This window comes from Alternaria alternata (assembly GCF_001642055.1).
Source record: "Alternaria alternata strain SRC1lrK2f unplaced genomic scaffold CC77scaffold_4, whole genome shotgun sequence".
In the NCBI taxonomy this organism is placed as follows: Eukaryota; Fungi; Ascomycota; class Dothideomycetes; order Pleosporales; family Pleosporaceae; genus Alternaria; species Alternaria alternata.
Window position 1 is genome coordinate 897531 of NW_017306193.1, and position 26119 is coordinate 923649.

The 26119-nt window shown below is 52.4% G+C and overlaps 12 protein-coding genes across 12 annotated transcripts; 6 read left to right on the forward strand and 6 right to left on the reverse strand.

Moving 5' to 3' along the window:
- Positions 1–1254: 1254 nt before the first annotated feature.
- Positions 1255–2301, reverse strand: CC77DRAFT_1047699 (hypothetical protein; the record flags this gene model as incomplete). Its single annotated transcript, XM_018527500.1, has 2 exons — positions 1255–2178; positions 2231–2301. 2 exons carry the CDS (start codon positions 2299–2301, stop codon positions 1374–1376), a joined length of 876 nt encoding a protein of 291 aa, XP_018389337.1. The 3' UTR covers positions 1255–1373.
- CC77DRAFT_636954 (hypothetical protein) lies at positions 2226–4072 on the forward strand. The gene is made up of 3 exons (XM_018532562.1): positions 2226–2585; positions 2642–2791; positions 2840–4072. Exons 2-3 carry the CDS (start codon positions 2706–2708, stop codon positions 4053–4055), a joined length of 1302 nt encoding a protein of 433 aa, XP_018389338.1. The 5' UTR covers positions 2226–2585; positions 2642–2705; the 3' UTR covers positions 4056–4072.
- Positions 3939–6434, reverse strand: CC77DRAFT_956758 (hypothetical protein). Its single transcript, XM_018535517.1, has 2 exons — positions 5744–6434; positions 3939–5697 (listed from the first exon to the last, which is right to left on the reverse strand). Exons 1-2 carry the CDS (start codon positions 6289–6291, stop codon positions 4089–4091), a joined length of 2157 nt encoding a protein of 718 aa, XP_018389339.1. The 5' UTR covers positions 6292–6434; the 3' UTR covers positions 3939–4088.
- Positions 6435–7222: 788 nt separating this feature from the next.
- Positions 7223–8446, reverse strand: CC77DRAFT_928781 (hypothetical protein; the record flags this gene model as incomplete). The annotated part of the gene is made up of 1 exon (XM_018534074.1): positions 7223–8446. The coding sequence occupies one exon, from the start codon at positions 8444–8446 to the stop codon at positions 7223–7225; it is 1224 nt and encodes a 407-aa protein (XP_018389340.1).
- A 257-nt stretch (positions 8447–8703) lies between these two features.
- Positions 8704–10935, reverse strand: CC77DRAFT_636812 (transcriptional adapter 2). The gene has a single exon (XM_018532559.1). The coding sequence runs from the start codon at positions 10484–10486 to the stop codon at positions 8945–8947; it is 1542 nt and encodes a 513-aa protein (XP_018389341.1). The 5' UTR covers positions 10487–10935; the 3' UTR covers positions 8704–8944.
- Positions 10936–11125: 190 nt separating this feature from the next.
- CC77DRAFT_636885 (serine/threonine protein kinase-like protein) lies at positions 11126–13683 on the forward strand. The gene is made up of 6 exons (XM_018532560.1): positions 11126–11277; positions 11334–11483; positions 11532–12267; positions 12317–12732; positions 12783–13147; positions 13197–13683. Exons 1-6 carry the CDS (start codon positions 11256–11258, stop codon positions 13395–13397), a joined length of 1890 nt encoding a protein of 629 aa, XP_018389342.1. The 5' UTR covers positions 11126–11255; the 3' UTR covers positions 13398–13683.
- CC77DRAFT_636933 (Phosphoglucose isomerase) lies at positions 13666–15856 on the forward strand. The gene is made up of 4 exons (XM_018532561.1): positions 13666–14082; positions 14128–14513; positions 14563–15093; positions 15140–15856. The coding sequence occupies exons 1-4, from the start codon at positions 13969–13971 to the stop codon at positions 15762–15764; spliced, it is 1656 nt and encodes a 551-aa protein (XP_018389343.1). The 5' UTR covers positions 13666–13968; the 3' UTR covers positions 15765–15856.
- On the reverse strand, positions 15525–17302 carry CC77DRAFT_1092091 (hypothetical protein). The gene is made up of 3 exons (XM_018529616.1): positions 16913–17302; positions 16840–16855; positions 15525–16748 (listed from the first exon to the last, which is right to left on the reverse strand). The coding sequence occupies exons 1-3, from the start codon at positions 17080–17082 to the stop codon at positions 15948–15950; spliced, it is 987 nt and encodes a 328-aa protein (XP_018389344.1). The 5' UTR covers positions 17083–17302; the 3' UTR covers positions 15525–15947.
- A 9-nt stretch (positions 17303–17311) lies between these two features.
- Positions 17312–18481, reverse strand: CC77DRAFT_1017547 (hypothetical protein). The gene has a single exon (XM_018524422.1). It carries the CDS (start codon positions 18221–18223, stop codon positions 17489–17491), a length of 735 nt encoding a protein of 244 aa, XP_018389345.1. The 5' UTR covers positions 18224–18481; the 3' UTR covers positions 17312–17488.
- A 26-nt stretch (positions 18482–18507) lies between these two features.
- On the forward strand, positions 18508–20869 carry CC77DRAFT_1058419 (hypothetical protein; the record flags this gene model as incomplete). Its single annotated transcript, XM_018528132.1, has 3 exons — positions 18508–18523; positions 18571–18648; positions 18696–20869. 3 exons carry the CDS (start codon positions 18508–18510, stop codon positions 20867–20869), a joined length of 2268 nt encoding a protein of 755 aa, XP_018389346.1.
- Positions 20870–21752: 883 nt separating this feature from the next.
- Positions 21753–23624, forward strand: CC77DRAFT_1017550 (L-galactonate dehydratase). Its single transcript, XM_018524423.1, has 5 exons — positions 21753–21997; positions 22052–22156; positions 22354–23050; positions 23108–23525; positions 23563–23624. Exons 1-5 carry the CDS (start codon positions 21950–21952, stop codon positions 23609–23611), a joined length of 1317 nt encoding a protein of 438 aa, XP_018389347.1. The 5' UTR covers positions 21753–21949; the 3' UTR covers positions 23612–23624.
- A 1171-nt stretch (positions 23625–24795) lies between these two features.
- CC77DRAFT_1017551 (dihydrodipicolinate synthase 2) lies at positions 24796–26067 on the forward strand. Its single transcript, XM_018524424.1, has one exon. The coding sequence runs from the start codon at positions 25031–25033 to the stop codon at positions 25976–25978; it is 948 nt and encodes a 315-aa protein (XP_018389348.1). The 5' UTR covers positions 24796–25030; the 3' UTR covers positions 25979–26067.
- Positions 26068–26119: the final 52 nt, after the last annotated feature.

The window sequence follows — 26119 nt, forward strand, 5'->3', positions numbered from 1 at the left end:
GTCCACGTACGTGGCTTGCTAAACCACCCAAAATGCGTATCGTCATACTTGGCAAGCTTTCCCGAAGTACCCAAGTAATAGTTCGGCATCAGCACATGGCGTATCGGAGGAGTGGTGTTATTGGTAAAATGTGGAGAGGTCGAGCCCATGCGGAGGTTCCCCGCAAAAATGGCTGTCCAAAAAGTCTTAGCGTGATGTCATCGCTGTCAGCTCCGGTCCGAAAACCATGGTACCGATTTTTGCATGTCACAGCTTTGACATTGGAAATTACCTATATCCTCACAGTGCCGTCTCCAGGTTTTAACAGCTTGGAAATACATGGCACAAAAAAGCGCGGCTTAGTTACACTGGTACATACCCGAGGGCATTATCCGTATTCCCCAGTACCGCTTTGTCAACGGACCTCTAGCACATCTGACAAAGGTACCATAGTCCCGACATCCGATTCGAAACTGCAGCGAGTGTGGTTTCAAAGGTCGCGACTTCTACGTCCACGATCCTGTGCAATATATTGGCGTAATAGTAAACGGTGTTCAAGGACGTGGAACCACATCACGGCTGTTGTCTCATCACATTCAGAGCTCGTCAAAGCACTGAGAAGCTAAGTTGAACCGTCGTTCCTTGCACTAGCGCAACTCTAGTAGTAAAACATCCAGTATTGAGGCTGACTTGACTTCTCTTGTCGCCGGTCCGGCTCGGTTCGTCCTCCTAATCACGTTCCCTTTATCCGTACATGGTCTCGCAAAATCACATGGCATCCGATTCTTGCCACGACTAGACTCCAGATATTTCTACCGCTGTCATTAGTCTCTGGTCCGAGCGGCGCTATTTGTACAAAGGGATATTAGATGCGCTTGCGATTTGCCGAAGCAATTTCCGATTATCATCAGAACCACAATTCAAGTTCCTTCCATTGGTCTGTACAATGTGGAGAAGCACGATCAGACACGGACATAGACTGTCACGAAGCCTTTTCGATGATTTGGGTTGTGCCAAGAACACTCACAATGCTGTACGGCTTTCTTCTTGTCCGCCTCCTACTTTCTGCACTTTCGATTGAGTGCAACTCCATCTCTCCGATACCAAATTCGTTCTGTAATGAAGAACCACATACCATCAACAATCCTTCCGTTCAGAGTACCGCAATGTCCTGGCCCTTGAACTCGTAACCTGAGAGAACGAATCAGGGAATCCTTCCAGGCAGGTTTGCCAGCGACTATCGTGATTTCGATGTCTTAACTTTGCTCAGCCATCCAAAAATACCGCTGTTGCCAAATTTGCGGGATCCAAGCTGTGCTTATCGAACATGCGTGCGATGGGATTGCTTTCCTCGGCTCATGAGCAAAGTGATCTTGGTTATTCCAGTATCGTCCTCACCCCAGCATTCTCGCCAAGCCACCCAGACTGACATTGAGGCTAAAGCTCAGCTTAACACCTTTAGCCTGCGCCGTGAATTCCTGGGTATGTTCACTCCATTCCCTCCGGATCTGCGCGCGTTGTTGGAGAGCGCTGGGCCTTCTCTGCACATTCTCCCTCTTGTCACTTTCTCTGTGTACGAGAGGTCTTCGTTGCAAATCTTTCGTGTCTTGTAAAACTGGTGCTATCATGGTTTGTATGCTTGCGATCTGATGTGGCGGCACGTTTTCGAAGAGGAGTTTACCGCTCTTGGTCTGCATGACGAAGCTTTGGTACCGATAAGCATGCAGGATCAAACTGTGAACATCTGACATGGCACTCTTCTCAAGAAATGCAACGGCAGATTTGTAATGCCGCAAGTCCCATACTGAGGCGTTCTTCTCGGTTATCAGCAAGAAATTATCTCCGGCACCCAGTGCTACGAGACGCGGCCGATCGATCCAACTTCCATCCTGTATGTTGTTCTGTAAGGCGACAAGCAGGGTTCCTGGCAGATTCTTCCAGAGGTACGAAGCTTTGTCGTGGATGAAGAAAGACGAATTATATGGTCCCAGCGTACATCGTATATTAGGAATGTTGCGGTTTTCAGCGTGCAGGAAGTCGACTAGCTCGTGCGGGAGTCCAGAGCTCTCAACACGGTCTCTTCCACCAGTATCTCGCCAGGTCAAGAGGAAGCTGTCCTCGAAACCAAGGGTCACATGATAAATCTTTTTCAATTGTGAGGAGCTGAGAAGTCTTGCCAGCTTTTTAGGAAGACGTGCACTGCACCATCATCAGTATCACTTATCAGCCTGTTTTGTGTATGAAAGCATACTATTCTCGTCTCGACGGACATTGGAAGAAGTGGCAGCCGCGTTGGCCAAACGTAAACGTAGAATCGCACATGTGCCGCCGAAAACTCGGGCTCGCTAAGAAGAAAAAACGCTTGGTCTAGATCGATGGAAGCGGTGTGCGACGCTGAACACAGTGGGCCACTATAAAGCCGCAATGTTGTGAAGAAGTAGGCAATCGCACGACTGATTGTGTTGACATTCGCCTTGCCAAGCTTGATCGCTTCCAGGGTCTAAACAGGATAGCAACGTTTTGAAACCGTTGTCGGGGAACACGCGCCAGTTTGTAAAGACGTCAGGGCAACGGAAACCTATCAACGGCTCAATACATACGCGCTTGTACGTTGAATGCATATTGTTTCACTCATTTAAGTGCATTGTTGACATCTTTAGAGGTTTCACCACGTTAAGAGTGCGTGACGTCATAATAGCTTCCAACCCAATCGCGCCCAGCCGGGAATGAGTGGTACCGCGAGCAATGCCTCGTTCTTTTCGTTCGGCCCCAATGACAGCTACATATCCAAAAGCTTTGCGGGGCTCAATTAGTACGCTGCCAGCCTATTTCTTTGTACGCGACAACTAACGATCAACAGTCGTAACCTCCCTTCCAGCCTCCAAGATCTCCTTCTAGGTAGGTCTGTTTCCGAAGTACATTGGGCAGCTCTAGGGCCGATAACCGAATCCTGGATCCTGAGTTCCAAAGACTCATCGGGCAGAAACAGCCTGCAGTGGGGCTCATCTATACCTTCACGACTCCAGAGTATCCTGACCAAGACATGGCACTCTCCACACCTGCGTGCCTTCTTGGGGCCCGACGACTCCTTCATCATCTGGCACCCTGAGCTCATACGTTGGGCCAATCTGCCACCGAGCCTAGAGGATGCCGTACAGTCTTGGTTGACACCTTCTGGATGGCGCGTAGGGCCGCCACGCATTGTAACATGGGGTCCTGAAGGTGCATTCTTCGCTATGAGTGAGTACGGTGACGTTGTATACCGTTTAGGCGATGTAGATGCCTGGGAAATTTACAAAGAGACGGTAGAAGAGTGGAAGGCGGAGAAGGGGTTTCTCTGGAGCGACCTGACTTTCATCACGCTGGATCCTACCAGCTCTGATCAATTCATCGCAATTCGGAACGATGGGACATGGGCTGGCTCCATCGATGATGTCAACGAGGAAGCACTGGAGACTTTTGCACTCAACTTCTTTGCTCGAGCGAAGAAGAAGTCCAAACCTAGCACATCCCAGTCGAGCGGGCAGATGCCAAACGGTACCGACAAGTCTACAGAGGCGAAACCCGACGCCGCGACCCAAGCCCTCTACGAAAAATGGTCTACAGAAGCGGCAGTCATGTTCGCAGCCGCATCAGCAGCAGCCGGAGGCTCGAAACCTAAAGCCCCACGGAAACTCCAAGTTCGTTCCCAGTCCAGTAGCTCAGATGCCTCTAGACCGCCACTGCACCGCACGCCATCTGCATCGCCAAAATTACTGTCCATGTTCCCATACCTGCCTAACACGATTACGACCTGCAATCTCACAGCATGTACGATTCTCAAATCTGAACCAGATAGCATACACGCCTGCCAACACGACGTAGAAAAACTACTTCGAGCAAGCGGTTTGTATAGCTACGAGTGGCTACGTCAGGAGCGCTTGCGATGGCATCCAGACCGCTTCGGACGGCTATGCGATGAAGAATGGAGAGAAACTGGGAAGAAGCTCGCCGGCGAGATGTTCAAACTCATGAGCGTACTGATAGAAGATCTCAAATTGCATCAAGGCGAAGGCAGCGGTAGTAGGGGTGTATAGGAAATAGAATTAAGAGAAGGCGTTTAGACATGGTTAAGCCTGTCTAGCAACCAGCCTCAGACTCCCCTGATCTTTCTCTAGACTCACGCTAGTACTTGCAGCGACCTCTTCCAACCGCTGTCTGCCCACCGGCCTAGCCTCACCCGTAATGATATCATCCATCTCGCAAAACAACATTGCCATTATCGAACTCTTCCACAGCCTCTCGCTCTCCACGCCCCTACTCTCAAGGTGCACTAGTAAGAGGAAAATAGCTGAAAGTGCTATCATCGTAGCAGGAAAGGCGACCCACGTCCAATTTATGTTGATACAAGTTGTTGTGTACCACATTGTCCCTTCAGCAGGCTTGTTAAAACCCGGCATGCCGTGGGTACGGAGGACAGTGTTCATGGCGGTGGTGAGGTTTGTCATCAGACTGCTGACGTGGTCTAAAGGCGCATTTCGCATTTCGCCATCATTCCACAAGACACGCATGGCGGCAGATCCAGAGCGGCCATTTGGTACAAACACGAGGAACTGCGCGTCGTAAATGGCTCCGAGATGTTGCCGAATACTAGACGTAGCCGTGAGCGTCATGGCCCAAACGCAGTCTTCGGGGTACCACACAGTTTCCGCACCTGGGCCTTCCACGTCCAGGTAGGTTGTATTGATGGGTGCGGCGTCGATGTTAACTTTCGCGACGGGCAGATAGCCGGGTGTGTCAGTGGTTCGCTCATCACAGGTAATTTCTGTGCCGTTGCGGAGGGTTTGCTTCGTGGCTAGGCGGAAGACAGTATCGAAGCCAGAGGCTGCTACGTCTTCACCAATACGAACGCTCTTGATCAGCTTTTCCTTCAAGATACCATTGTGGTATGTCGCCTCCATTGTGTTAACTGTAGGATATATCCCGCATCTTATTGCTTTGTACTCGTAGTTCTCGCGTGTGGAGTTCGATATGTATATCATGCCTATCGTCGATATGGTGCCATTGTAACCAAGTTGTCCTTGTGATACGCCAGTAACGATGGATCCAGGCCAACCGGCAAGCAAAAACTTGACTGGGGGGTAAGCAAGGAGGTTGTCGGAAAGCGGCAGAGAAAGACCAATGTTTCTTGCTTTTGTGCCGTTTCTCATAGTGAATTCATAATCAGTTGTGAGGGCAGCCGTCCCGTTGGTACCATTCAGTGAACTGCTACTCATCTCCTCAGCACACGCCTCGGGACTGCCACCACAGTCCATTTGAATCAAAAACTCGGTCGGTAAATAGCCGTAGTATTCAGCATCGTCGTAGTTGAGTGGTACTTCCACTACTTCCGATGTAGCATCTTCGCACCAGTGGTCGGTAGCCAGAGTTGAAAAGGTCGATCCATTTGCAGCCGGAAAGGTGCAATTACCAGTTTTACATCCGTAAGAAAGAAGGGTAGTCGTGTCCTCGAGCGGTTGAAGTATCCCAACATCCATAGCTACACTCATGGGAAGGAATTCGTCGAACCTTTGTGCAGCTATCCTTTCTCCACTAGCGTTGTAAAAATTAGACCTGCGTATTCCGACTGCGGCACTTTCATCAGTACGGAGGCAATCATTGAAGACAACAAGTTGCTGAGCAGCGAATCCAGTAAAGGCCGACATGACGGTGACAAGAGCGCCCATCGCAGCGATAAAGCTTGTATGTGTAAGTTCATGCCTAGACATAGTTCGCATATACATACTAAGGCTTCTTAATCCTGAGACCGAAGATGAATAAGACAGAGCCCCATGCACCACGACTGGCGGAGTCAAATTTTGCCATGTCATCAAGCTTGCGTGCTTTGCGGAACCATTGCCACTTCGATTGACTGATCCCCTCGGCGAGTACCATGCTTACTCCAGCCCTAATCATCATGGAGAACAGAGAGACGATAGAGTTGATGCTAACAATCTGAGGCCAATCTGGCAAGGGGCGATCTTGATGAGCCATGAGTGTAAGAACAAGGCCGATCAACGACAGCAGCGCAAAAATGCAACTACATGTCTCCGCCGTCCAGCCCTTTCTCCATAACCGCAGTGAACCATTAGCAAATGCCTTCCAGCCTCGAGCGACACCGCGTAAGATTGCAGCTAGAGCATTAGGGAATACTGAAAGGCATCCTCGGGGGTGTGCTGTAAGGTTCTTCTTCATTTGACCCTGGTTGGAGTCCTTCTCCACTGTGGTACTTGTGGGTTCTTTACATTTTTGTTGCAGTAGCGGACTAGATTGTGGTGGGCCTGTGCGATCCATTGTTGGAGGGAAGAGTGATAAGGTGTGCTGTCAACGTCCGGAATGCCACCATACTATAAGGTTTCATCAGCATGGATGAAGTACAAGGCGGCTCAGCAGGGCGTAAATGCGGCGCCATGCACTGTAACGGCTCTGTAGCGCGTACTAGAGTCTGTCTAGGTAATGAGTTGTACCCATGGTGACAAGGGTCAGGCTGTAGGATTCTGCGTCGCAGAATACGCCGCTGTTGCAGGCAGCTGGCCACATTCCTTACGTTCTATTTTTTACCTGTACTATACCACGTTGTTACAGACAGTGTACCTCTATATTGTCTTCCCGTATCCATGTGCCCGTTCCAACATGACCATGCGATCCAGAAAGGCCCCCAAATACGTGCCTCCCACAGGATAAAGTCCGAAGCACCCGCTGCCTGTTCGGCTCTTCACCGCACCTGTCATTGGACATGCGGGCGCGCTAGTGCACAATATGTGATGAAGTCGTAGGGACAACTGCATGTGCGGGGCGGCTCAAATTTAGGAGATTTAGTATCCGAAGCAAGCCACACAGACCCTGGGCGTTAACCTCTTTCCGCCCCAAGGTACCCGCAAGGTGCAGCAGGCGCGACTCCAACACCAACTACTATACATGCGTTTGAGCAAGGCCTCCCGCTGCCGCATTAGCGTCATACATCAACTGCACATACAAGTCAAGAACGAAATAGTTGCCGAATTTCGGCATGCAATAAAGAACCAAAATATTATTCTAAAAATCGTCGTCCTGTGTTGACAGGTTGAATATCGAAGTACAAGACCCATGTCGAGCCGCCGCAGATACCAAAGAATGGTGATCAGGGTATACGCCTAACCGTGTGAACGCCGAGTATTCCCAAAGGCCGTTATTAGAGTCAATAAATCGCCAAGTCGCATCCTTTAAGTGCAATGAATGTACAAATTTATGAGTACCAGCTCGGTTGCTGGCTGTACCCTTCGTTGTCACCAATATCATCGTCGTTGTATTCTTCCACCTCAAACTTGGAGCCTAGAGCCTCGTTCGCTTCTCTCAGCATGGCAGTCATCTGCAGGCTCATCCTGCGCATGCGCTCGTCTTCCTCGATCTCTTCCCTCCGCACTTTGTTGATCAGACGTTGACTTTCCTTTGGCAGAGGGCTCGCGGTGTTGCTTGACTTGTCGTCGAACATGGCTGGTGAGCCGTAGCTTCGTCGGCTGTAGGAGTGCGCTCGTTCGTGTGAGCTAGGAGTGACTGCCGGGCTGCCGCCGAAGGATCGTCTCTCAACTGTCGAGCGTCGGGATACTGGGATTAGTGAGGGCCGCTTGTAGGATGGGGTTCCTGCGTTTGGTCGTGATACAGGGCGTGGGATTAACGAGGGCGATCGATCGGGCAGTCTTCGCTCTGATAGTCGCGGTGTTGAGGGTCTTGATTCTGTCTCTAGATTAGTTCCAACAACCACCCAGTTGTCTGCTGTGCGCAGTCGCTTGGCCATCCTAGGTCGATCTGGCGTAATGGAGTCGATTGACTGGACTCCATAGTCATCGCTTGGAGCAGGAGGCAGTTGCTGCACTGGACCTGCCTGATAGGGGTCGTCCTGCAGCCCAAGTTTCGCCGCGACCTCCTCTTGCGCATCGATGCTGTATCGCGCTCCTCCTCCCGCCTGGAAACCTCGGAAGGGCACTGTACAGAACTGGAACAGCTTTCCAGCCACTCCTCCGACAAGACCCATTATAGACCATGATTTGCTTTCGCTGGGTGTCGTTTGCACTTCGCCAACTGCGACCTGTCTTGCCAGGCCAACCTGGGGTGTAGGAGGTACCGACCAGGTACCGCGCTGCTTTTGGAGGTTGAAGTAGTCGTCGTAGTCGCCTTCTCGTCTTGCATCGTTGTGTGTCCCATCCATACCCCCAGCAAGTTGGTAGCGGTCGTTCGCAAGCGGAGGTGGACTTCTGGTATCGCTGGAGCGAGTGTTGTGCAGGACATGTTCTCCCCAGGGACCTCCTATCGCGGCTTCGTGCGCCGTGGAGCCATATCGGGAGCGCTTGCGGGTCTCGTGGACATGTGAATCAATCACCTGGTGGCCGGAGGTTTCATATGCCGCATCGAAAAAGCCCTTCTGAGACTTTGCGCGTGCATCCAAGGGCGAGGGACTATACAGCCCGGGCATATCGTGGAAGTAGCGCGAGTTGGTAGCCATGCAGGGAGGTGGATACGGAGGCTGCCTTTGCGTAGGGCTGATCCGGTACTGCTAGCGAGCGAATGATGTCAGGCTTGCTGCACGAATTACTGGTATCCGTCGGGAGCTTCCTTGACCCGCTGCTCCAAATGGCAAAAAAAGTAACTAAAGAGCCATGTTGGGTGCGGCCTGTCGCGTGTTCGGGATGTGAGTGGGGAACTGCGGAGTGAGAGCCATTGTTTGTATTCAACCGTCGCTGTGGTAGCGCTATGGACGGACCATCATCATCATCATCATAATCATCATCTTCACAGGAGCAACGAGTAATCGCAAAATGAGGGACTGGTGCATATGATTTTGCAAAGAGCAGCGGACCCATCTATCAACACAACAACGCCTCCCTTCCCAAGACTGGGGTATACCTTGCCCAAACGCCGCCAAAATGATCATGGTTCTCTACCAAACGCCAGCGCCATTAGCGCATTCCCTTTACGCCCTTGCTATCCAGCCGCTATGCACAAAGTATTCAAACAGTTGCGATGATTTGTTCGTATCGATCTTGCAAATCTCTTTAGCCGTCTTCTTCTTAAGCGCGCCGCCATTGTTGAGTGCTGCCCGAATGATAGTTTCCTTGAGCGCTAGATATGGCTTGGGCATGATACGCAGCGTACTGCATATCTCCACCTCCTCTGCATTGAGCAACTGAAGATCCGCTTTTGACTCTTTGCCAAACTTGAGAGGCACGGTATTGGGGAGTGACTTGGGCACAAACTTTGTCTTGGAATGCTGTGGTGTTAGCACACCATTTGCACCGTTGACGCCGTTCTGAGCGCGATCCGGAGGTGGCGTTGTGAGACCACTGTTTTGTTTGACATGCAAAGGCAGCTCCTGCGCGAGCAATGCCGTGGCTGCAGATGGTTGTTCGAAAGGTGGTTGGGGTTTTGTCATCCTACTGGATGCCAGACGATCGAACTGCCCGATGGGAGGCGGCCGGGTTTGCCGTTGCTGCTTCTCCTGTTCGTACTTCTCCCCAGCTTTGAGACTCGTGATCTGCATGTTCCTCCACTCCTGGAGCTGTGAGATGGCCTGCCTAAGGTTGTGCTCGTATTCTAGATCCTTGCAGAACTGCTCAAAGTCGGCATGCTGCATCATCCTGGCAAAGGGCTTCGCCTTGTTCATCAGGTCTTTTTCTTCTTTGGTTCGCTTCTTGTCGGCCAGCTGATTCTTGCGATACTCTAGCAACTGATGCTCGAAGATGATCTTCTTGCGCTCAACTCGGGCGTCTAGACGGTGGTTGTAGATTTCCATAATGGTCATCTTGAGCTCCATCTCCGGCTCCAGCTCGCCCGTCCTTGGGTTCAAGCCATCGCCAGGGTCAAACTGCATGTGCTGCACAGCCTCTTCGGCTTCGTTGAAGTACTCAGTCTCGAATTCCAAACGACCGGGCATGTATCCTTGGACCTCGTGGCAGGCCGGGACACTAGCCGTGGGCTTCTGCTTGGGAGCATCAGGTTCGCGGCCTGCAGCTTCCTCCTTCTTCTTCTCTATCCTCCTCTTCTTCCTCGCCTGGAACTCGTGACGCGGTATGCGGGTACTGAGCTCGGTGTCATCCTTGCTGCAGTGCTCCGGCAGGGGAAAGCTCGGGCTGTCCAGGTAGGTGTCGATGTAGTGATCGCGGACCTCATCCTTCTCGCGGTAGCCGCCTATGTGATCCGCAATGTCTGCCCATGAGCCCAGACCATATGTTTCGGCGCCTTCCAAGAGGGCCAGCTCCTCGTCGGCGCCCCAGTCTTCGGTGTATATGGGGATGGAGTGCTGCTCGATGACCTTGAACTTGTGCTTGGCAGGCTGGTGGTCGCGTGTAGCCTTGCCGTCGGAGAAGCATGGCACGCAGAGGTCGTATTCGCTGCACACGTCTTCGGCGCAGCGTATGCGAACCGTCGACGTGATGTCGGACGAGCACACATCACAGACGTACTTGGTGCCACCTTCGGTGCCCCGCGTACCCGTCTTCTTCTTGATGACCCCCATGGTGCCCCGCTATTGATGTGCGCGCAAGTGAAGGAGAGATGGGGATGAGACAGAGAGCTGTGGCTGTGCACGCCGTTGCTGCAAGGGCGCGAGTCGGGGTCGGAGGGGGCGATGACTAATGCAATGTAGGATAATGCCGCAGCTCGCAATGCTCGACTGAGACGGGCGGCTGGGTGCGTTCAGATGGCGAGCGGACGCGGTGTTGGGCTCCAAGGTCGCGCGGTGTTGACGTACCCACGCCGGACGTTGTTGGCGGCGGCGGAAGCTGCAGCCGAGGCTGGGATGGGATGAGCAGGCACGAATCACGACTTCACTCGCAATGGCGTAGCATGGCCCGAATTAAAATAGACAAGCAGACTCTCACTCGTGCTGCGACGCGCGAAACACTGCAAAGGAATGGCAAAAGGATTGGCGCGTCAGTGCGTGGTCAGTCCGAAATGAAGGCTAGTTTCAGAGACCCAATGACCCAACTTCAAACGAGGACCCTATCTGGAGCATCGCAGCATTGACGGAGACCTGGGGCACTCGGACGTTAGACACATTGCCACCAGCCGCTCCCTATACCTAGGTCCTGTCTGCTCTCCCTTTCCAGAGCCCTCTCCCTGAGCCTCTACACTATTCACCGTCTGCCAGCACCACCTTCGCTCCTTGGTGTGCCCCTCGTCGCCTTCCCGCGTCCCGTAGTCTCCACCCTCTCGCTCCCTAGCAGCAGCACCCTGGGTATCCGTCTGTTCTTCCTGCATCTGCCCACTGCTGAGCTGCCGCAACCATGTCTTGGAAGCTCACTAAGAGTGCGTATATCCCCAGAGCCCGCCTGCTGAGTGGCGCCCCCTAACCCGTGCTGCAGAGCTCAAAGAGACGCATCTTGCTCCCCTCGCCAACACATTCAGTCGCTCGTCGTCGACGTCGACAATAGTCGGTGACCAGCCGACGCCCAAAGCCTCGAGTTCCGCCGCCAGCGCGACGACCCTCGGAGACTCCAAGGACAATGGCATCGGTACTTTGGTCCTCCTATCCCCACTCACCTCCTGCTGACCCAGTCCAGCCGCCTCAGAAGCCAACGCATCCGCCCCGGCGCAGCCCCTTCGCCCCGGTATCCTGATCGTCACCCTCCATGAAGGCCAGAAGTTTTCGCTGCCCCCGGGCGCTGAGCAGCAATTCAGCGGCGGGAGCCACCACCAGGGCTCCATGTCCCAGGGCGGCGGTCTCTCCGTGGCAGGCTCAATGCGACCCGGCTCGTCTTCGCGCAATGCAGTCGCCGGTTCCTACGCGAACCGGCCGCAGTCTGCTGCTGGCAGCATCAATGCTGCGCCTACCATCCACGGTCGCTACTCGTCAAAACACCTGCCCTACGCTCTGGTCGATTTCGACAAGCAACAGGTCTTCATTAACGCAGTCTCCGGTACACCAGAGAACCCGCTCTGGGCTGGCAGCAACACGCAATACAAGTTCGACGTGTCCCGCGTCACCGACCTCACCGTCTCGCTTTACATCCGAAACCCCTCCGCATCGCCCAACGCCGGTCGCAACGAAGACATCTTCATCGGAACACTCAAGGTCCACCCCAAATTCGAGGAGCAAAGGACGGACAGCAAATCTGGAAATGGCGACGGCACAGCTGGCCAGGCCGGTGCTGATTGGATACCAGTGCAGTTTGGCAGCGGTCAGATGAAGGTCGGAGTCAACTTTGTCGAGAATCGCCAAGATCGTCTTGCGATTGACGATTTCGAACTTCTCAAAGTCGTCGGCAAAGGTAGTTTTGGAAAGGTCATGCAGGTGCAGTATGTGCTCATGCGCTCTTCTGCATTATCAAATACTCACAACGTACAGGAAGAAGGATACGCACCGAATTTACGCCCTGAAGACCATTCGCAAAGCACATATCATTTCCCGATCCGAAGTCGCACATACTCTCGCCGAGCGCTCTGTCCTAGCTCAGATCAACAATCCTTTCATCGTACCGTTGAAGTTCTCGTTCCAGTCGCCAGAGAAGCTGTACCTTGTCTTGGCCTTTGTCAACGGTGGAGAGCTCTTCCACCATCTGCAGAAGGAGCAACGATTCGACATCAACCGAGCTCGATTCTATGCTGCCGAACTGTTATGCGCCCTTGAGTGCTTACACGGTTTCAATGTCATTTACCGTGATCTGAAGCCCGAGAACATTCTTCTCGATTACACTGGTCATATTGCCTTGTGCGACTTCGGTCTCTGCAAGCTCGACATGAAGGATGAGGACCGGACGAACAGTAAGTCATATCTGAGCATGGCTTGAATCGGAGAACTAACACTGTCTTAGCATTCTGCGGAACACCAGAATACCTCGCTCCGGAACTCCTTACTGGCGCTGGCTACACCAAGTCCGTCGACTGGTGGACGCTTGGTGTTCTCCTTTATGAGATGTTGACTGGATTACCTCCCTTCTATGATGAGAACACCAACGACATGTACCGCAAGATTCTTACCGAACCTCTACACTTCCCCGGTCCTGAGATTGTCCCACCGGCCGCACGCGATCTCTTGACTCGCCTCCTAGACCGCAATGCAGAGAAGCGATTGGGTGCCAAGGGCGCTGCAGAGATCAAGGCGCATTACTTCTTCCACAGCATCGACTGGCGAAAGCTGCTTGAGAGGAAGTACGAGCCCAGCTTCAAGCCCAATGTGGTACGTAAAACTTTTGTTAATTCAAAGGCCATGGCTAACATACACCTAGGTTGACGCAAAAGACACTGCCAACTTCGACCGCGAATTCACCTCGGAAGCTCCAACAGATTCTTATGTCGATGGTCCTATGCTTTCCCAGACTATGCAACAGCAATTCGCAGGATGGTCTTACAACCGCCCTGTTGCGGGTCTTGGCGATGCTGGTGGTTCGGTGAAGGATCCATCATTCGAGGGTGTAACGGAAAGATAGTGCTTTCATCGCCTCAACACTTCGGCTTCGGAGAATGGCCGTTGAATAGGCGCGTGGCTTGTCACGGCAATGGAGCCGATTGCAAGCACAACACCCGCCGGCTTTGGATCCACAGATATAAGACATGGTCATTGGTGGGATCTCAGCGCTCTTTGATGCTTTTTTGGGTTCTGGAGCAATGGCACGGCGCTTGAGGCAGCATTTGTGTGAGAGAAAGCCTAAATTCAGGCAAGCAAATCAAGACGATATCCCCATTGAGTTAGAGATGCACATGTCTTAGTGATCAGCTTTGTGGTGCTTTGGTAAGGCTGTCCAGGTGGAACCAACGGGATGTTCTGACAGCAAGCGCGTGGTAAAAGTGGTGCCCCTCCTTCCCTCAACGGAGCTCTGACGCAAGCGGGGCTGAGTCTCGGCCGCGCGACTTACAATTCTCCCATCACATCCGCGAAAACAATCATCTTCACTTTACTCACACCTTTTCCATCATCTCTCGCGCTTGCAATTGACCTCCTCTATCTCCAATTGTCCAAGTTTGAAACCTCATACCCGCCCACTAATCCTATAACACAACATGCCCGGCTTCGCACAGGCCTCAGACCTCAATGCTTGGTCCGCGCTTCAGGACCACCACCAGAAGCTTGGCAAGGACATTGTCTTGAAGGAGTACTTTAAGAAGGACCCTCAAGTAGGTCTGGAGGACTAAATCTAGTACGTTGCTAACAAACTGTAGCGATTCGAGAAGTTCAGCCGTACTTTCAAGAACGATGCCGAGAACTCCGAGATCCTGTTCGACTTTTCCAAGAACTTCGTCACTGAGGAGACACTGAAGCTTCTTGTCGAGCTCGCAAAAGAGGCTGGCCTCGAGAAGCTTCGCGATGACATGTTCGCTGGTGAGAAGATCAACTTCACTGAGAACCGTGCCGTCTACCATGTCGCACTCCGCAACACCTCCAACCAGAAGATGGAGGTTGATGGCAAGAGCGTCGTCGAGGATGTCAACTCAGTTCTTGACCACATGAAGGAGTTTAGCGAGCAGGTCCGAAGTGGCGAGTGGAAGGGATACACTGGCAAGAAGATCGACACCATCATCAACATTGGTATCGGTGGTTCTGACCTGTATGCAACTCTGTTTGATACTGTTCGAACGTGTACTGACTTCAAATAGTGGCCCCGTCATGGTCTCAGAAGCCCTCAAGGCCTACTCCCAGCGCGATCTCAAGATCCACTTCGTTTCCAACATTGACGGAACTCACATCGCAGAAGCTCTCAAGGACTCCAACCCCGAGACCTCTCTCTTCCTCATCGCCTCCAAGACCTTCACCACAGCCGAGACCGTCACAAACGCCAACACCGCAAAGTCATGGTTCTTGAAGAGCGCAAAGCAGGAGGACATTGCCAAGCACTTCGTTGCCCTCTCCACTAACGAGGAAGAGGTCACCAAGTTCGGTATCGACAAGAAGAACATGTTCGGCTTCTCCGACTGGGTCGGTGGACGTTACAGTGTCTGGAGCGCTATCGGCCTGAGCGTGGCTCTCTACATTGGCTTCGACAACTTCCATCAGCTCCTGGCTGGTGCTCACGCCATGGACAAGCACTTCAAGGAGACTCCTCTTGAGCAGAACATTCCTGTCATCGGTGGTCTTCTGAGTGTATGGTACTCCGACTTCTTTGGCGCCCAGACTCACCTTGTCTCTCCGTAAGTTTGTCAGTTCAGCAGATACGCTTCCTCTAACATTGCCCAGCTTCGACCAGTACATGCACAGGTTCCCCGCCTACCTCCAGCAATTGTCCATGGAGTCGAACGGAAAGGCCATCACCCGCAGCGGCGACTACGTCAAGTACACAACCGGTCCCATCCTGTTCGGTGAGCCAGCCACCAACGCTCAGCACTCCTTCTACCAGCTTCTCCACCAGGGCACCAAGCTCATCCCCACCGACTTCATCCTCGCCGCCCAGAGCCACAACCCCGTCGAGGGCAACAAGCACCAGAAGATGCTTGCATCCAACTTCTTCGCCCAAGCCGAGGCGCTCATGGTCGGAAAGACGCCTGATGAGGTCAAGGCTGAGGGTGCGCCTGAGAACCTTGTCGCTCACAAGACCTTCCTGGGTAACCGACCCACTACCTCCATCTTGGCCGACAAGATCACACCTGCCACTCTTGGTGCCTTGATCGTCTACTACGAGCACCTCACTTTCACCGAGGGTGCCATCTGGAACATCAACAGCTTCGACCAGTGGGGTGTCGAGCTCGGCAAGTCGCTGGCCAAGAAGATCCAGTCTGAGCTTGACGACGACAAGGAGTCTACTTCTCACGATGCTAGCACAAGCGGTCTCATCAACGCTTTCAAGAAGAAGGCCAGTTTGTAAGCGGCTGGTGAAGTGTTGTGCGGGGCTTTAATGGCTGAATGATTTGATGATTGGAGGCTGGATACGCAGCAACCACCTGAAGGATGCATATATAGTACTGATATCACGAAATACCAATGGACACGTTGAAGTATAATTTCGCGTCTGACTATCCTACACTCTAGCATGTGAATTGCGTTTGTTTCAGTCGACTCTCTTGCCTCCACCTCCATATCCATACCCGCCTAATCCGTAGCCACTGCCCATGCCACTTCCTCGACCGTTGGCTACAGGCAAGCCATAGCCACTACCTCCGTTGCCAAATCCTCTTCCACCGCCATTCATCCTATCTGTAGCATACCTCTTCAACCGTCTGGGCAGTTCAACACCACGGAAGTAAACAACGCACACGGCTGCACTCGCCACAGCACTCAAGAAACAGTACACCAGAGTACTAGTATAGATATGTCCACCATATCCACTCCAGCCAGGAGGCAGCGTAGTGCTTGGATACCACCTCACACTAAACGCCAAACTCAACGGATCCCCAATGGTAATCTTGGTATTCCTTGTATGGCTTGACACGGAATATGCAGTCGCAGCATCCACCGTTCCAGGCGCCACGCTCTTGGGCCCTGCATGGACCAGCAAGTTCAAATAGTTTCCCACGTGCAAGTGGCTTAACTGCAGTGTCCCCGCCAAGGCTATGATCAGAGGTGTGTACATTGTGCTCTGAGTTCCTAATGCGCCTTCCTGTGTGCTGTCGTCGCTTACACGATACTCTGTTTCCATGACGGAAGGTGGCAAGGGTTTCGAGGGAATGCGGCACGACAGGGGCGCATCGTTGTGGATGTAGAACTCGAGAAGGTGGAAGAACTCGTCGGTCACAAAGTCTATGGTGCAGTTCACGTCTTTTTCGACGCCGAAGTTTAGGTGGAGGGGTTGGCCCGTTTCGTTGCAGGTTGGGAAAGGTATGTACTGGAGGTGGCCGGCTGCATCTGTGATCTGGAAACACAAGGGTTAGTGGCTACAGGATAGAAATTTGGGGGTCATGCTCGTTGAGTATTCCAGGGCGTGGTGTGGGTGGCAGACGTACATGTTCACCGGTTTCTCTGACGTCGAGGTTAGCAATTGTACTCGCAGCTCCTTGTGTATATATTGTGACGTACATGGTTCGGTTTAAACAGCTGACTGGAATGATCTCGCCAGGATTATACCCTCGTGCTTCTTCCACGCTCTTCATGGGCTCCTGGCCGGTTAATGCTGTTGCAAGGGATGTCAAGAAGGAAAGTAATGCGACGGTAGGGAGCCATGCCGATGGCTGTCGTTTCGAGATCATGGCGAGAATCTTGAGAGGAGAAGCCAATCGTTCATTCAGCGCATGTAAGCCGGGTACTGCGCGTGAGGCAGCTGCGACGGTCGAGGTGCATGTGTCAACTTGGACAATGTTGGGTACGCGAATCGAGGTCCCTGGCCTGTGCCCGTCCGCGGCAAGAGACTCCCGGTCCAGCTCCGCAATCTAGTCTTCACCCTCACGGCCAAAGTAGATGCAAATCATATGCTTCCGTGTCAAGGTTGACGTATGCTTCGGAGATGGTCATAATATCTCGATAGCTATCAGTTCGGTAAGCACCCAGTGCTTATTATGCAAATGCAATGCAGTTATAGTACATTATGTACACGTTGGATTCATACATGGTTGATATCCCCGCCATTCCGAAGCATCAAATCAGCGTCATATATGTTTACCATCCCTTCCTCGTTAGTTCTGTCACCCGGTTAGTCACGTCGCGGAAACCCTTCTTGAACCTCGCCCTCCATCTCTCAGACGCCAATCGCTTCCTCTTCAATCCGCCTCTCTCGTGGAACCTCTGTTTGTTGAAGTCGCGCTTGACTTGGTTCCTTGCCATCAAACTCCCCAGCATGCCAATACCCCTCACCATATCCCGTCCGCGGCTAGGATCCAACTCTACAGTACGTCCGTATACGGGGTTCAAGCGTGGGAACTGAGAAAACGTCTCTTCCTGTTGTACAGCGAGCGATGCCGCACCGGAAGGCTTGTTGGCAAGACTTGGGTTGGCTATGTCGTCGGACAATGCCATGTCGTCGAAATTCAGGCCTGGCTTGTGGGCAGGCCGTCTGCTCTGGGTGCCCGCGAAGGCTTCTCCAAAGACGCGGTTGGCTGGTGAGGTAGGTGCTGCGCCCCGTGGCATATATGGTGCCCTGTTCGTGGTCGTACCGCCGAGCATGGAGTCGATTGTCTGTGACGTCTCACTCTGAGTGGGCTGTGGACTTGCGGCCGCTCGCTCGGGAACGTAGTTTTGGTCTGCTTGCTTCCTCTGTGGCTGCGCAGGTTGTCTTGGCGATCTCGATATGGTTCGTTGACATGTCCAGGACGGTGTTGTCTGTCTCGAGGACTGCGGTATGCGTGTAAAGGTCGAGGGACGGAGCAGTCGCTCGCCCAGCGATCGTGATGCCATCTTCAAATGTTGTGGCTACAATCCTGGCATCGGCAGAAGTGATTGGAGGTGCTCGCGGCGGGCAATTGCGGGTTGGCTGCGGTGAATGATGGAAGTCATGCACGCCGCGGTTCCCAAATTTGTCGGCGCTGTAGGTAGTTGGTGGTCCGAGCGTCTCTCGAAGCTCCAAATCTCAACTGCGACTTCTGCCTCTCACTACAACACGCGACGAGCACCTCGACAATCCGATTTAGTAGCTCCCCCAAACAACCCTATCGAGTTCCGCGACTGTATATCTATCCAAGATGTACGGCTATCCTGGTACGTCGGGCGATTCCTTGCGACGCGAACTCTGCTAACATGCGCAGGTGCTCCGGGCTACAACCGCCCTCCGGGCTTCGCAGGCACTCCACCTGGCATGGCTGGCATGCCACCGCCTGGAATGGGTAAGCAGTCGCGTCAACTGATAATGGAGGATCTAACAACAGCGCAGGTCCGCCAGGCGCCGCACTTCCTCCAGGTGTAGCCGCTCCCCCCGGTGTCGCGAATGCCCAAGGTCCACCAGCCATGAACGCACCACGCGCTCTACCATCCGGATGGCAAGCGCCCCAGAACATGCCCAACTTCAATCTTAATGCGCCCGTCATCCGTCTGGGAACGCAGGGAGGACGAAGTGGTGCTGTCGACAGCCCTATAGGCGGCCGAAGGGACAATGCAGCACCACCCGGTCGTCGTGGCCTTGGCATGGACAGAGACGGCGATCGCAGAGACGGAGTTCAGCCCGTCAATCCTCCATCACGCGAAGACATTGCACGGACCATCTTCGTTGGTAACATTCCCGATGGCGTTGGAGGCGACGAGGGCATGGAGCGCATTCTGGAGACGGCAGGAAAGCTCGTGCGCTGGACGAGGGCTACCGATGCCAACAACAAGCCTCAGACGTTTGGCTTTGCCGAATTTGGAGACGCCCAAAGTTTGGAAACAGCCGCTGAGATATTCAAAGACGTGCGTGTGCCTACAAAGCGACAAAAGCCCGGCAAGCCGAAAGCCGAACCCGAAGGCGATGAGCAGGACGAGGTGGAGACGACACAACTGCATGTCATGGTTGACGACGCCTCGATCAAGTACGCAGAGGAATGGAGCAAAACCCGAAACGAAGACGAAGCTACAGTTCAGTTCAGGCTGGATAGCGCAAAGGAAGCCCTCTCATCGGTTCTCGCCAGCTTCTTCCATCCACCAAGCGCACCCAACGTCGACTACGCAGGAGACACAACCATGCAAGATGCGCAGGCACAAGATGGTGAAGACGTGGAAGTCGCGTTTGTGAACCTTGCCAACGGTGAGGATGAGCTTGCAGACATTCCGGCAGAAATGCGTGACATTGTCGCCGCAGAGATTGCTGCTTTCCGCGATCGTTCCAATCAACGCGATAGAGAACGACTTTTGAAGGAAGAGGAACTGGAGGCAGAGGAGCGTAAGCGGAGTGGTAGGCGTGCATCGCCACCACCTTCTGCGCCTACTGGTCCCGGAGGTGCTAATGGCGTACCACTTGGCCCAAGAGCAGAGAGGGGTGTTCAAGGTGCCCCCAGTGGGCCCAAGGGCTCCCAATTCCCGCGTGACTACCAAGGCGGAGTCAACTTCGTCAATGGTGGTGCTATAAACAATGGCGTATACATTAACCGAGAGGATGATGACGACTCGGCCAGCGATTCGGAACTAGAGCGCCGTCGCAAGAAGAAGCGAGCAGAAGATGCTGACGAGGCATACAAGAAGCAACTCCAACGCTGGCTCCAAACAGAGCGTCGCACCTTTGCCTCCGTCGAACGTACAAACGACTACTTCAAGAACATGGACGCGGAACGCGAGAAGGCTCGTACTGCACAGGCGAAGCAACTCCGAGAATTTGACGATGATCAGGAAGCAGCTTCAAGGCGCGATCTCTACTACCGCGATCACAGCGATTGGATCCGCGACCGCGAGCAGGTTCGCGGCCAAGAGGCCAAGGAAGATGCTATCGATCGAGAGCAGGAGCGACGCGAGCAGGCGGCACAGAGGAAGCAGAAGGATCATGCCCGTGGACAGGCCGATGCCTTTTTGGAAGAACATGGAGAAGAGCTTATGCGCAGGGAGGAGCAGCGCGAGCCAGCACACTTCAAGATCTCCCTTGGCGCTGCAGCCAAGAAGCTTGAAAAGACTGCCGCTCCTCGTCGAACCGCAGCGGATGTCGAAAACTTGCTCGAGGACGAAGATCTCACGGACCAAAGCGGCTCTAAGAAGCGAACTCTTGTGCCCATCAACTTCGACGCTGCTGTACGTGCCAATCTTACACAAGAAGAAATCGAAGAAGCACAACGGCAGCTGGCACGCGACATTCCCAACGACAAGGAAGGCCTGTGGAAATGGCCCGTTGCTTGGGAGCATCTGCCTCAGAAGAACATCGACAAAGACATCAAGCAGTGGGCTGCAAACAAGGTTCTTGAGCTCACAGGTGTTCAAGAAGAGATGCTTGTCGACGCTATCGTGGACCATTTGAAGAGTAAGGGCGCACCTCAACCACTTGTGGAGAACTTGGAAGTCGCTCTCGATGACGAAGCAGAGTCTCTTGTGAAGAAGCTTTGGCGTATGGTCATCTACTACAGTGAGACAGAGAAGAGGGGTATTAAGTGAGCGTGTCGCCTCCCGCTCATGCAGAAGAAGAGTCCATCTCCGATATTGTCTGCCAGGTTACCACTATCGTGGTTTTTGCAATTCTCAGGAATCGGGCGAGTGAGTATCTGGGGTTTTCGTGCTGGGTAGCTATTGACGCGTTGTAGGGTCCTCGGATCTTGCATCACGAACGAAGTGTAGATAAATGGGTGTATGGATACGATGAGGAGTCATACCAGGTCCGTCCTTTTACTTTCAATTGTCACACCACTAATGCACAGGCTTGTTGTCTTCTTACCATTGTCCCAAGCTGGATGGTAGTTGAGTCCGTGGTTGCGTGCGGCTTTAGTATGGCGTGTGCTCAATGATGATCGACTTGGAGTGTCAACATTGATACTCATGCTCCTCGGGCTGGACTACTCCTTTGAATCCACTCATGCCTTCCCGCGGCCGGTAAGTTCATGTTTGCCGCGGTATTTGATCACGCTCCACGATAGTACACGAAGTGCAAGAGTAAGTAAAGGACGGGCCTTATATTGACATACCCGGCCTGGTCGTCACGGCCGCTATTCTCTTAATTTCTCCTTCGCACCTCACGCATTGTCATGCGCGGTCGAGTCCAAGCTTCTCGCCTAGGTGCGAAGCACCTGGAGTCTCCTGGCAAAGCAAGGGTCCCCTATAGTTCGTGGGGTGTAGCACTGTAAAAGCTCACGTGTGAGGTAAATAATATGCCGGCAACCGTGGGCAACGTTGCCAGATGCCCCGGTTTTCCCAGCCCCAGACAAGTGGCGCGACGAGTTCTTCCACGAATGATGAGGGGCAAGTGGGGTTAAACTCACGATGGCGCGGACTGCGGGCGGTTGGCACTATTTGGTGTGGAGGTACGTGGAGGTTTGCGCCGGATGCCTTGCCAGTTAAATAGACCGTCTAGATCCTGAGTTCCAATAAGTATTTCGCTCAATCAACTTCAGTCTTGACTTGTTCATCCTCTAACTCCTCATCCTCAAGACTTTGCTTCAAACTTCTGGAAGCTTTGCGGGGTATTTCACGCTACATTCCGATAATTCCGAACGTTGATAGCAACGCAACAAGAACATCACAATGGTCATTACAATCACAGGTGCTGAGACGAGGGATGTGCGGTTTCCGGTACGTTTTATCATGGATCAAAATTTGAAGACAGAGCTGACTTCTCTGGACTAGACATCCCTTGACAAGACTGGTTCCGATGCTATGAACGCAGCGGGAGACTACTCTTCGGCATACTGTATCTTACATACAGACTCTGAGTTCAAGGGTCATGGCATGGTAAGTTCAAATTCTGTCTGATTTCATACAAAAAAGGAAAGACATGAGTTCACAAGGTGATGAATACCTTGTAACATCGCTTTCCTGTCATACCTCTATCTTGACGCTTTGGGCGAAGCATTCTGTTCACAGCAGATTACCTCAAGTTCTATTCCGATTCGATGACAATCCGGTTCCAATCCGCTTACATTTTCTAGACCTTCACAATTGGTCGTGGTAACGAGATCGTATGCACTGCCATCGCCTATCTCGCGGACCGCATCAAGGGCCACACACTTGACTCCCTTGTCGCCAACTGGGGAAAGACATGGCGTCACCTAGTGAACGACTCTCAACTCCGCTGGATCGGACCAGAGAAGGGTGTTATCCATCTCGCTCTTGGTGCTGTTGTAAACGCCATCTGGGATCTGTGGGCAAAGTCGCTCGGCAAGCCTGTATGGCGTATCGTAGCAGACATGACACCACAGCAGATTGTTGATTTGATCGACTTCCGTTATATAACCGACGCTATCACTCCTGAGGAGGCGCTGGAGATCCTCACCAAATCTGAAGCTGGTAAGAAAGAGCGACTCGAAGAAGCTCTTAACAGCCAAGCCGTTCCCGCATACACAACCTCTGCAGGTTGGTTAGGCTATGGAGAGGACAAGATGCGTGGCCTTCTCAAGGAGACACTGGAGAAGGGATACAAGCACTTCAAGCTCAAGGTTGGAAGCGACATTGCGCAAGATAAGCAGCGCCTTAGCATCGCACGAGAGATTATCGGTTTCGACAAGGGCAATGTGCTCATGGTCGATGCGAACCAAGTATGGAGCGTACCAGAGGCAATCGAGTACATGAAGGCGTTGAAGGAGTTCAAGCCGTGGTTCATCGAGGAGCCTACCAGCCCTGACGATGGTATGCATTCTCCCTTATCTCACTTGTGTTACATCGAATATTGACTAATTCCTCTAGTTCTTGGCCACAAAGCCATAAGAGAAGCCCTCAAGCCCTACAACATCGGTGTCGCAACAGGAGAGATGTGCCAAAACCGCGTCATGTTCAAGCAGTTCCTCGCCTCAGGAGCCATCGACATTTGCCAAATCGACGCCTGCCGTCTCGGTGGTGTCAACGAAGTCATTGCCGTCCTCCTTATGGCTGCCAAATTCAACATCCCCATTGTGCCGCACTCCGGTGGTGTCGGTCTGCCAGAGTACACTCAACATCTTTCTACCATTGACTACGTTGTTGTCTCAGGGAAGAAGTCGGTGCTGGAGTACGTTGACCACTTGCACGAGCACTTTTTCCACCCCTCAAGAATCGAGAACGGATACTACGTTACACCTATGGACCCAGGTTACTCGGTTGAGATGAAGCCCGAAAGCATGGACAAGTTTAGCTTCCCTGGAGGCAAGGACGGGTGGTGGCAGAGTGAGGAGGCGAAGCCAATCTTGGAGGGCATTAAGATCTAAGTGTTGACTTTGCTAATGAAATTTGAATAAGAGCGAATTTAATGCATTGAATGATTACATGTTTTGGGATATGCATAGTTACTCGTCCCACTGCATCGAGATATGATATATATCCGAATTTGCAGCTTCCAGACCAGCGTTTCGCACCGATGTGCATTCCTGACTACTCAGGTAGACGAACGCTGACTAGATATCCTAGTTACTGTCAAACTCTAATGCGTTTGGCGTTCCTGCTTCTCCAGGTCTTCGAGCTCTCGAACAAACTACGTTTGTTTTTACTCAGAGATTTCGCCATTAAAGTCAGTAGGACCCCAACTACAGTCCTGATGCATTCCAAGATTTTCTGGAAGGCCTGAAACATTTTACTCTGCTCTTCAGGACCGTCTCTATCTTCTGGTTCGATCTCCGCTTGTAAGGTAGATGAATGCTACTAGGCCAACAGTCCTGGAAGATGATTGGACATTTCGAGATCTTCCGTAGCGGCGTTTTGACGGAGGAACCTGGACTCTAGTACCTAGTGTATACACTCCAGGTTCTAGAACTTGACTACTATCTTAGCTAGTACTGTTTCTGCGGGTCTTATGAACAAGTCATCCCACTCCTTTCTTCCCATTATGACACATCCCACGACTGTTTTTTCTTATTGTCATCAACATCCTCTCTCTTGTACATGTGGGTATTGAACATACGACCTTGCGTATTCTATGTCAAAAACCTAATCTACCACCAGCTCCATCTATAATCTTCCAATGGCCGCAGTATCTGCAGTGGGAGTAGTTTTGGAGACGGATAGTGAGAAATATTGCGGAGAGATTAAATGTGCCGATGAAATATCTTTTACCAATATCAGACGTAGCTGTTTCCATGCCATTGTTCGAGCTTATAAATATCTTACTTCTTCACGACGTTGATAACTTAAGGATGGCGGACGCTGTCCAATCTACCTAGGTATTGCGAATAGCGGCGGGGTTAGGGGTAGGTGAGAGCTAGGCCGGCCATTCTCAAATCACCCTTGCAGTACAAGCCTAAATTGAAATGATGAAACCTCCATAAGAGAGCATGCTCTCAAGATCGCTGATCGTCAGAATGGTGAAAGATGCTAAGATTGTACCTAGATAGGCTCAACGCAAGACATGAAGTTGCGTTATCGGACTGTCGGACCGTTCCGTCCAGGCGGCTATTCAAGGCTCACGGCATACCTCCCGATACTGCATGAACACCTGCGTCTTCTCAACTCATCCGTATTATATATACTGTCGCTCAAAATCTGCTGCGTCTTACAAATTGAGTTGCTCACAACGACGCTGGCTGGACATCAACATTAAATCTACGGCTCCATCCATACCCCACCACCCCGCCTAGGTCACCGGAACCTGTACAGAAAGCATATAATCTTCAAGGGCCAGTTCCCACGATTAGTAACATAATGGCTCCTCCCCCAGCTCCAGGCGTCTGGTGCCCCGCGGTAACCTTCTACACTCCCGAAAGCGACACGGCAACCTTGGATCTCGCGGCACAGAAGCAGTACTTCACATACCTCTCCAAATCAGGTCTTACTGGTTTAGTCATTCTTGGCTCGAATGCTGAGGCGTTCCAGCTCACTCGCGACGAGAAAAAGGCATTGGTAAAATGCGCCCGCGAGGCTGTCGGCCCCAACTACCCCCTCATGGTGGGAATTTCGAGCTTCTCCGTACCACAGGTAATGGAGAATATCAGCGACGCCATCGAAGCCGGAGCGAACTACGGGCTGTTGCTGCCAGCCGCATACTATGGGCCTGCGACATCCAAAGAGGTTGTCATGGCCTTTTACAACGAGGTCGCACAGAAGTCTGAGTTGCCTATCGTCATCTATAACTTTCCGGGTATCTGCAATGGAGTGGATCTTGATTCTGTCACAATCGCTGCGCTTGCCAAACAAAACCCAGGGAAGATCGTCGGTGTGAAGTTGACATGTGGTAGCGTAGCGAAAATCACAAGGCTTTGTGCTGAGTTGCCGGGCGATACCTTTTCTACGTATGCTGGACAGGCGGATTGGATGGTAGCCGGCCTGGCAGTTGGAAGCGCTGGTTGCGTATCAGCATTCAGTAATGTCTTCCCAAGGGTCTGCTCGAAGATCTATGAGTTGTATACCAGTGGCGAGACACAAGCAGCACTAGAGCTACATCGGAAGGCGGCACTTGCAGAGAGCCCAATCAAGGCTGGTATTGCGCCCACGAAGCACGCCGTCAGCCAGTACAGTGCGAAAGCAGCAGGTATCGAGGGTGCAGAGGAGAGGCTTAACCCAAGGCGGCCATACATGCCTGTTAGTGAGGCGCTTAAGACTAGTGTAAAGAGTGCCATGTCAGAGCTAGCTGTGATAGAGACCATTTGTTAGATCAGGTCTATGTATGGTCTTTCCAAGTTAGTTCAGATAAAGATAATTGTATCTCGCGCAAGAGCGATCCTTCCATGTTCTACGCGCAGCAAGCACATTTCGGCGTACACATTCTTATCTCTGAGAGCTTTGAACACGTGT

Excerpts from the sequence above, each read along its gene's own strand:
- CC77DRAFT_636885 (XM_018532560.1), top strand. The coding sequence starts at position 11,256 with ATGTCTTGGAAGCTCACTAAGA. Across the intron at positions 11,278-11,333 it reads GTCTTGGAAGCTCACTAAGA|AGCTCAAAGAGACGCATCTT; the intron begins GTGCGTATATCC and ends CCCGTGCTGCAG. Across the intron at positions 12,733-12,782 it reads GGATGAGGACCGGACGAACA|CATTCTGCGGAACACCAGAA; the intron begins GTAAGTCATATC and ends ACACTGTCTTAG.
- CC77DRAFT_1017547 (XM_018524422.1), bottom strand. The coding sequence starts at position 18,223 with ATGGCATCACGATCGCTGGGCGAGCGACTGCTCCGTCCCTCGACCTTT.
- CC77DRAFT_956758 (XM_018535517.1), bottom strand. The coding sequence starts at position 6,291 with ATGGATCGCACAGGCCCACCACAATCTAGTCCGCTACTGCAACAAAAA. Across the intron at positions 5,698-5,743 it reads CTCAGGATTAAGAAGCCTTA|CTTTATCGCTGCGATGGGCG; the intron begins GTATGTATATGC and ends TACACATACAAG.
- CC77DRAFT_636933 (XM_018532561.1), top strand. The coding sequence starts at position 13,969 with ATGCCCGGCTTCGCACAGGCCTCAGACCTCAATGCTTGGTCCGCGCTT. Across the intron at positions 14,083-14,127 it reads ACTTTAAGAAGGACCCTCAA|CGATTCGAGAAGTTCAGCCG; the intron begins GTAGGTCTGGAG and ends AACAAACTGTAG. Across the intron at positions 14,514-14,562 it reads GGTATCGGTGGTTCTGACCT|TGGCCCCGTCATGGTCTCAG; the intron begins GTATGCAACTCT and ends GACTTCAAATAG.
- CC77DRAFT_1017551 (XM_018524424.1), top strand. The coding sequence starts at position 25,031 with ATGGCTCCTCCCCCAGCTCCAGGCGTCTGGTGCCCCGCGGTAACCTTC.
- CC77DRAFT_636812 (XM_018532559.1), bottom strand. The coding sequence starts at position 10,486 with ATGGGGGTCATCAAGAAGAAGACGGGTACGCGGGGCACCGAAGGTGGC.
- CC77DRAFT_636954 (XM_018532562.1), top strand. The coding sequence starts at position 2,706 with ATGAGTGGTACCGCGAGCAATGCCTCGTTCTTTTCGTTCGGCCCCAAT. Across the intron at positions 2,792-2,839 it reads AGCTTTGCGGGGCTCAATTA|TCGTAACCTCCCTTCCAGCC; the intron begins GTACGCTGCCAG and ends AACGATCAACAG.
- CC77DRAFT_1092091 (XM_018529616.1), bottom strand. The coding sequence starts at position 17,082 with ATGATCTCGAAACGACAGCCATCGGCATGGCTCCCTACCGTCGCATTA.
- CC77DRAFT_1017550 (XM_018524423.1), top strand. The coding sequence starts at position 21,950 with ATGGTCATTACAATCACAGGTGCTGAGACGAGGGATGTGCGGTTTCCG. Across the intron at positions 23,051-23,107 it reads GCCTACCAGCCCTGACGATG|TTCTTGGCCACAAAGCCATA; the intron begins GTATGCATTCTC and ends TAATTCCTCTAG. Across the intron at positions 23,526-23,562 it reads AAGCCCGAAAGCATGGACAA|AGTGAGGAGGCGAAGCCAAT; the intron begins GTTTAGCTTCCC and ends GGGTGGTGGCAG.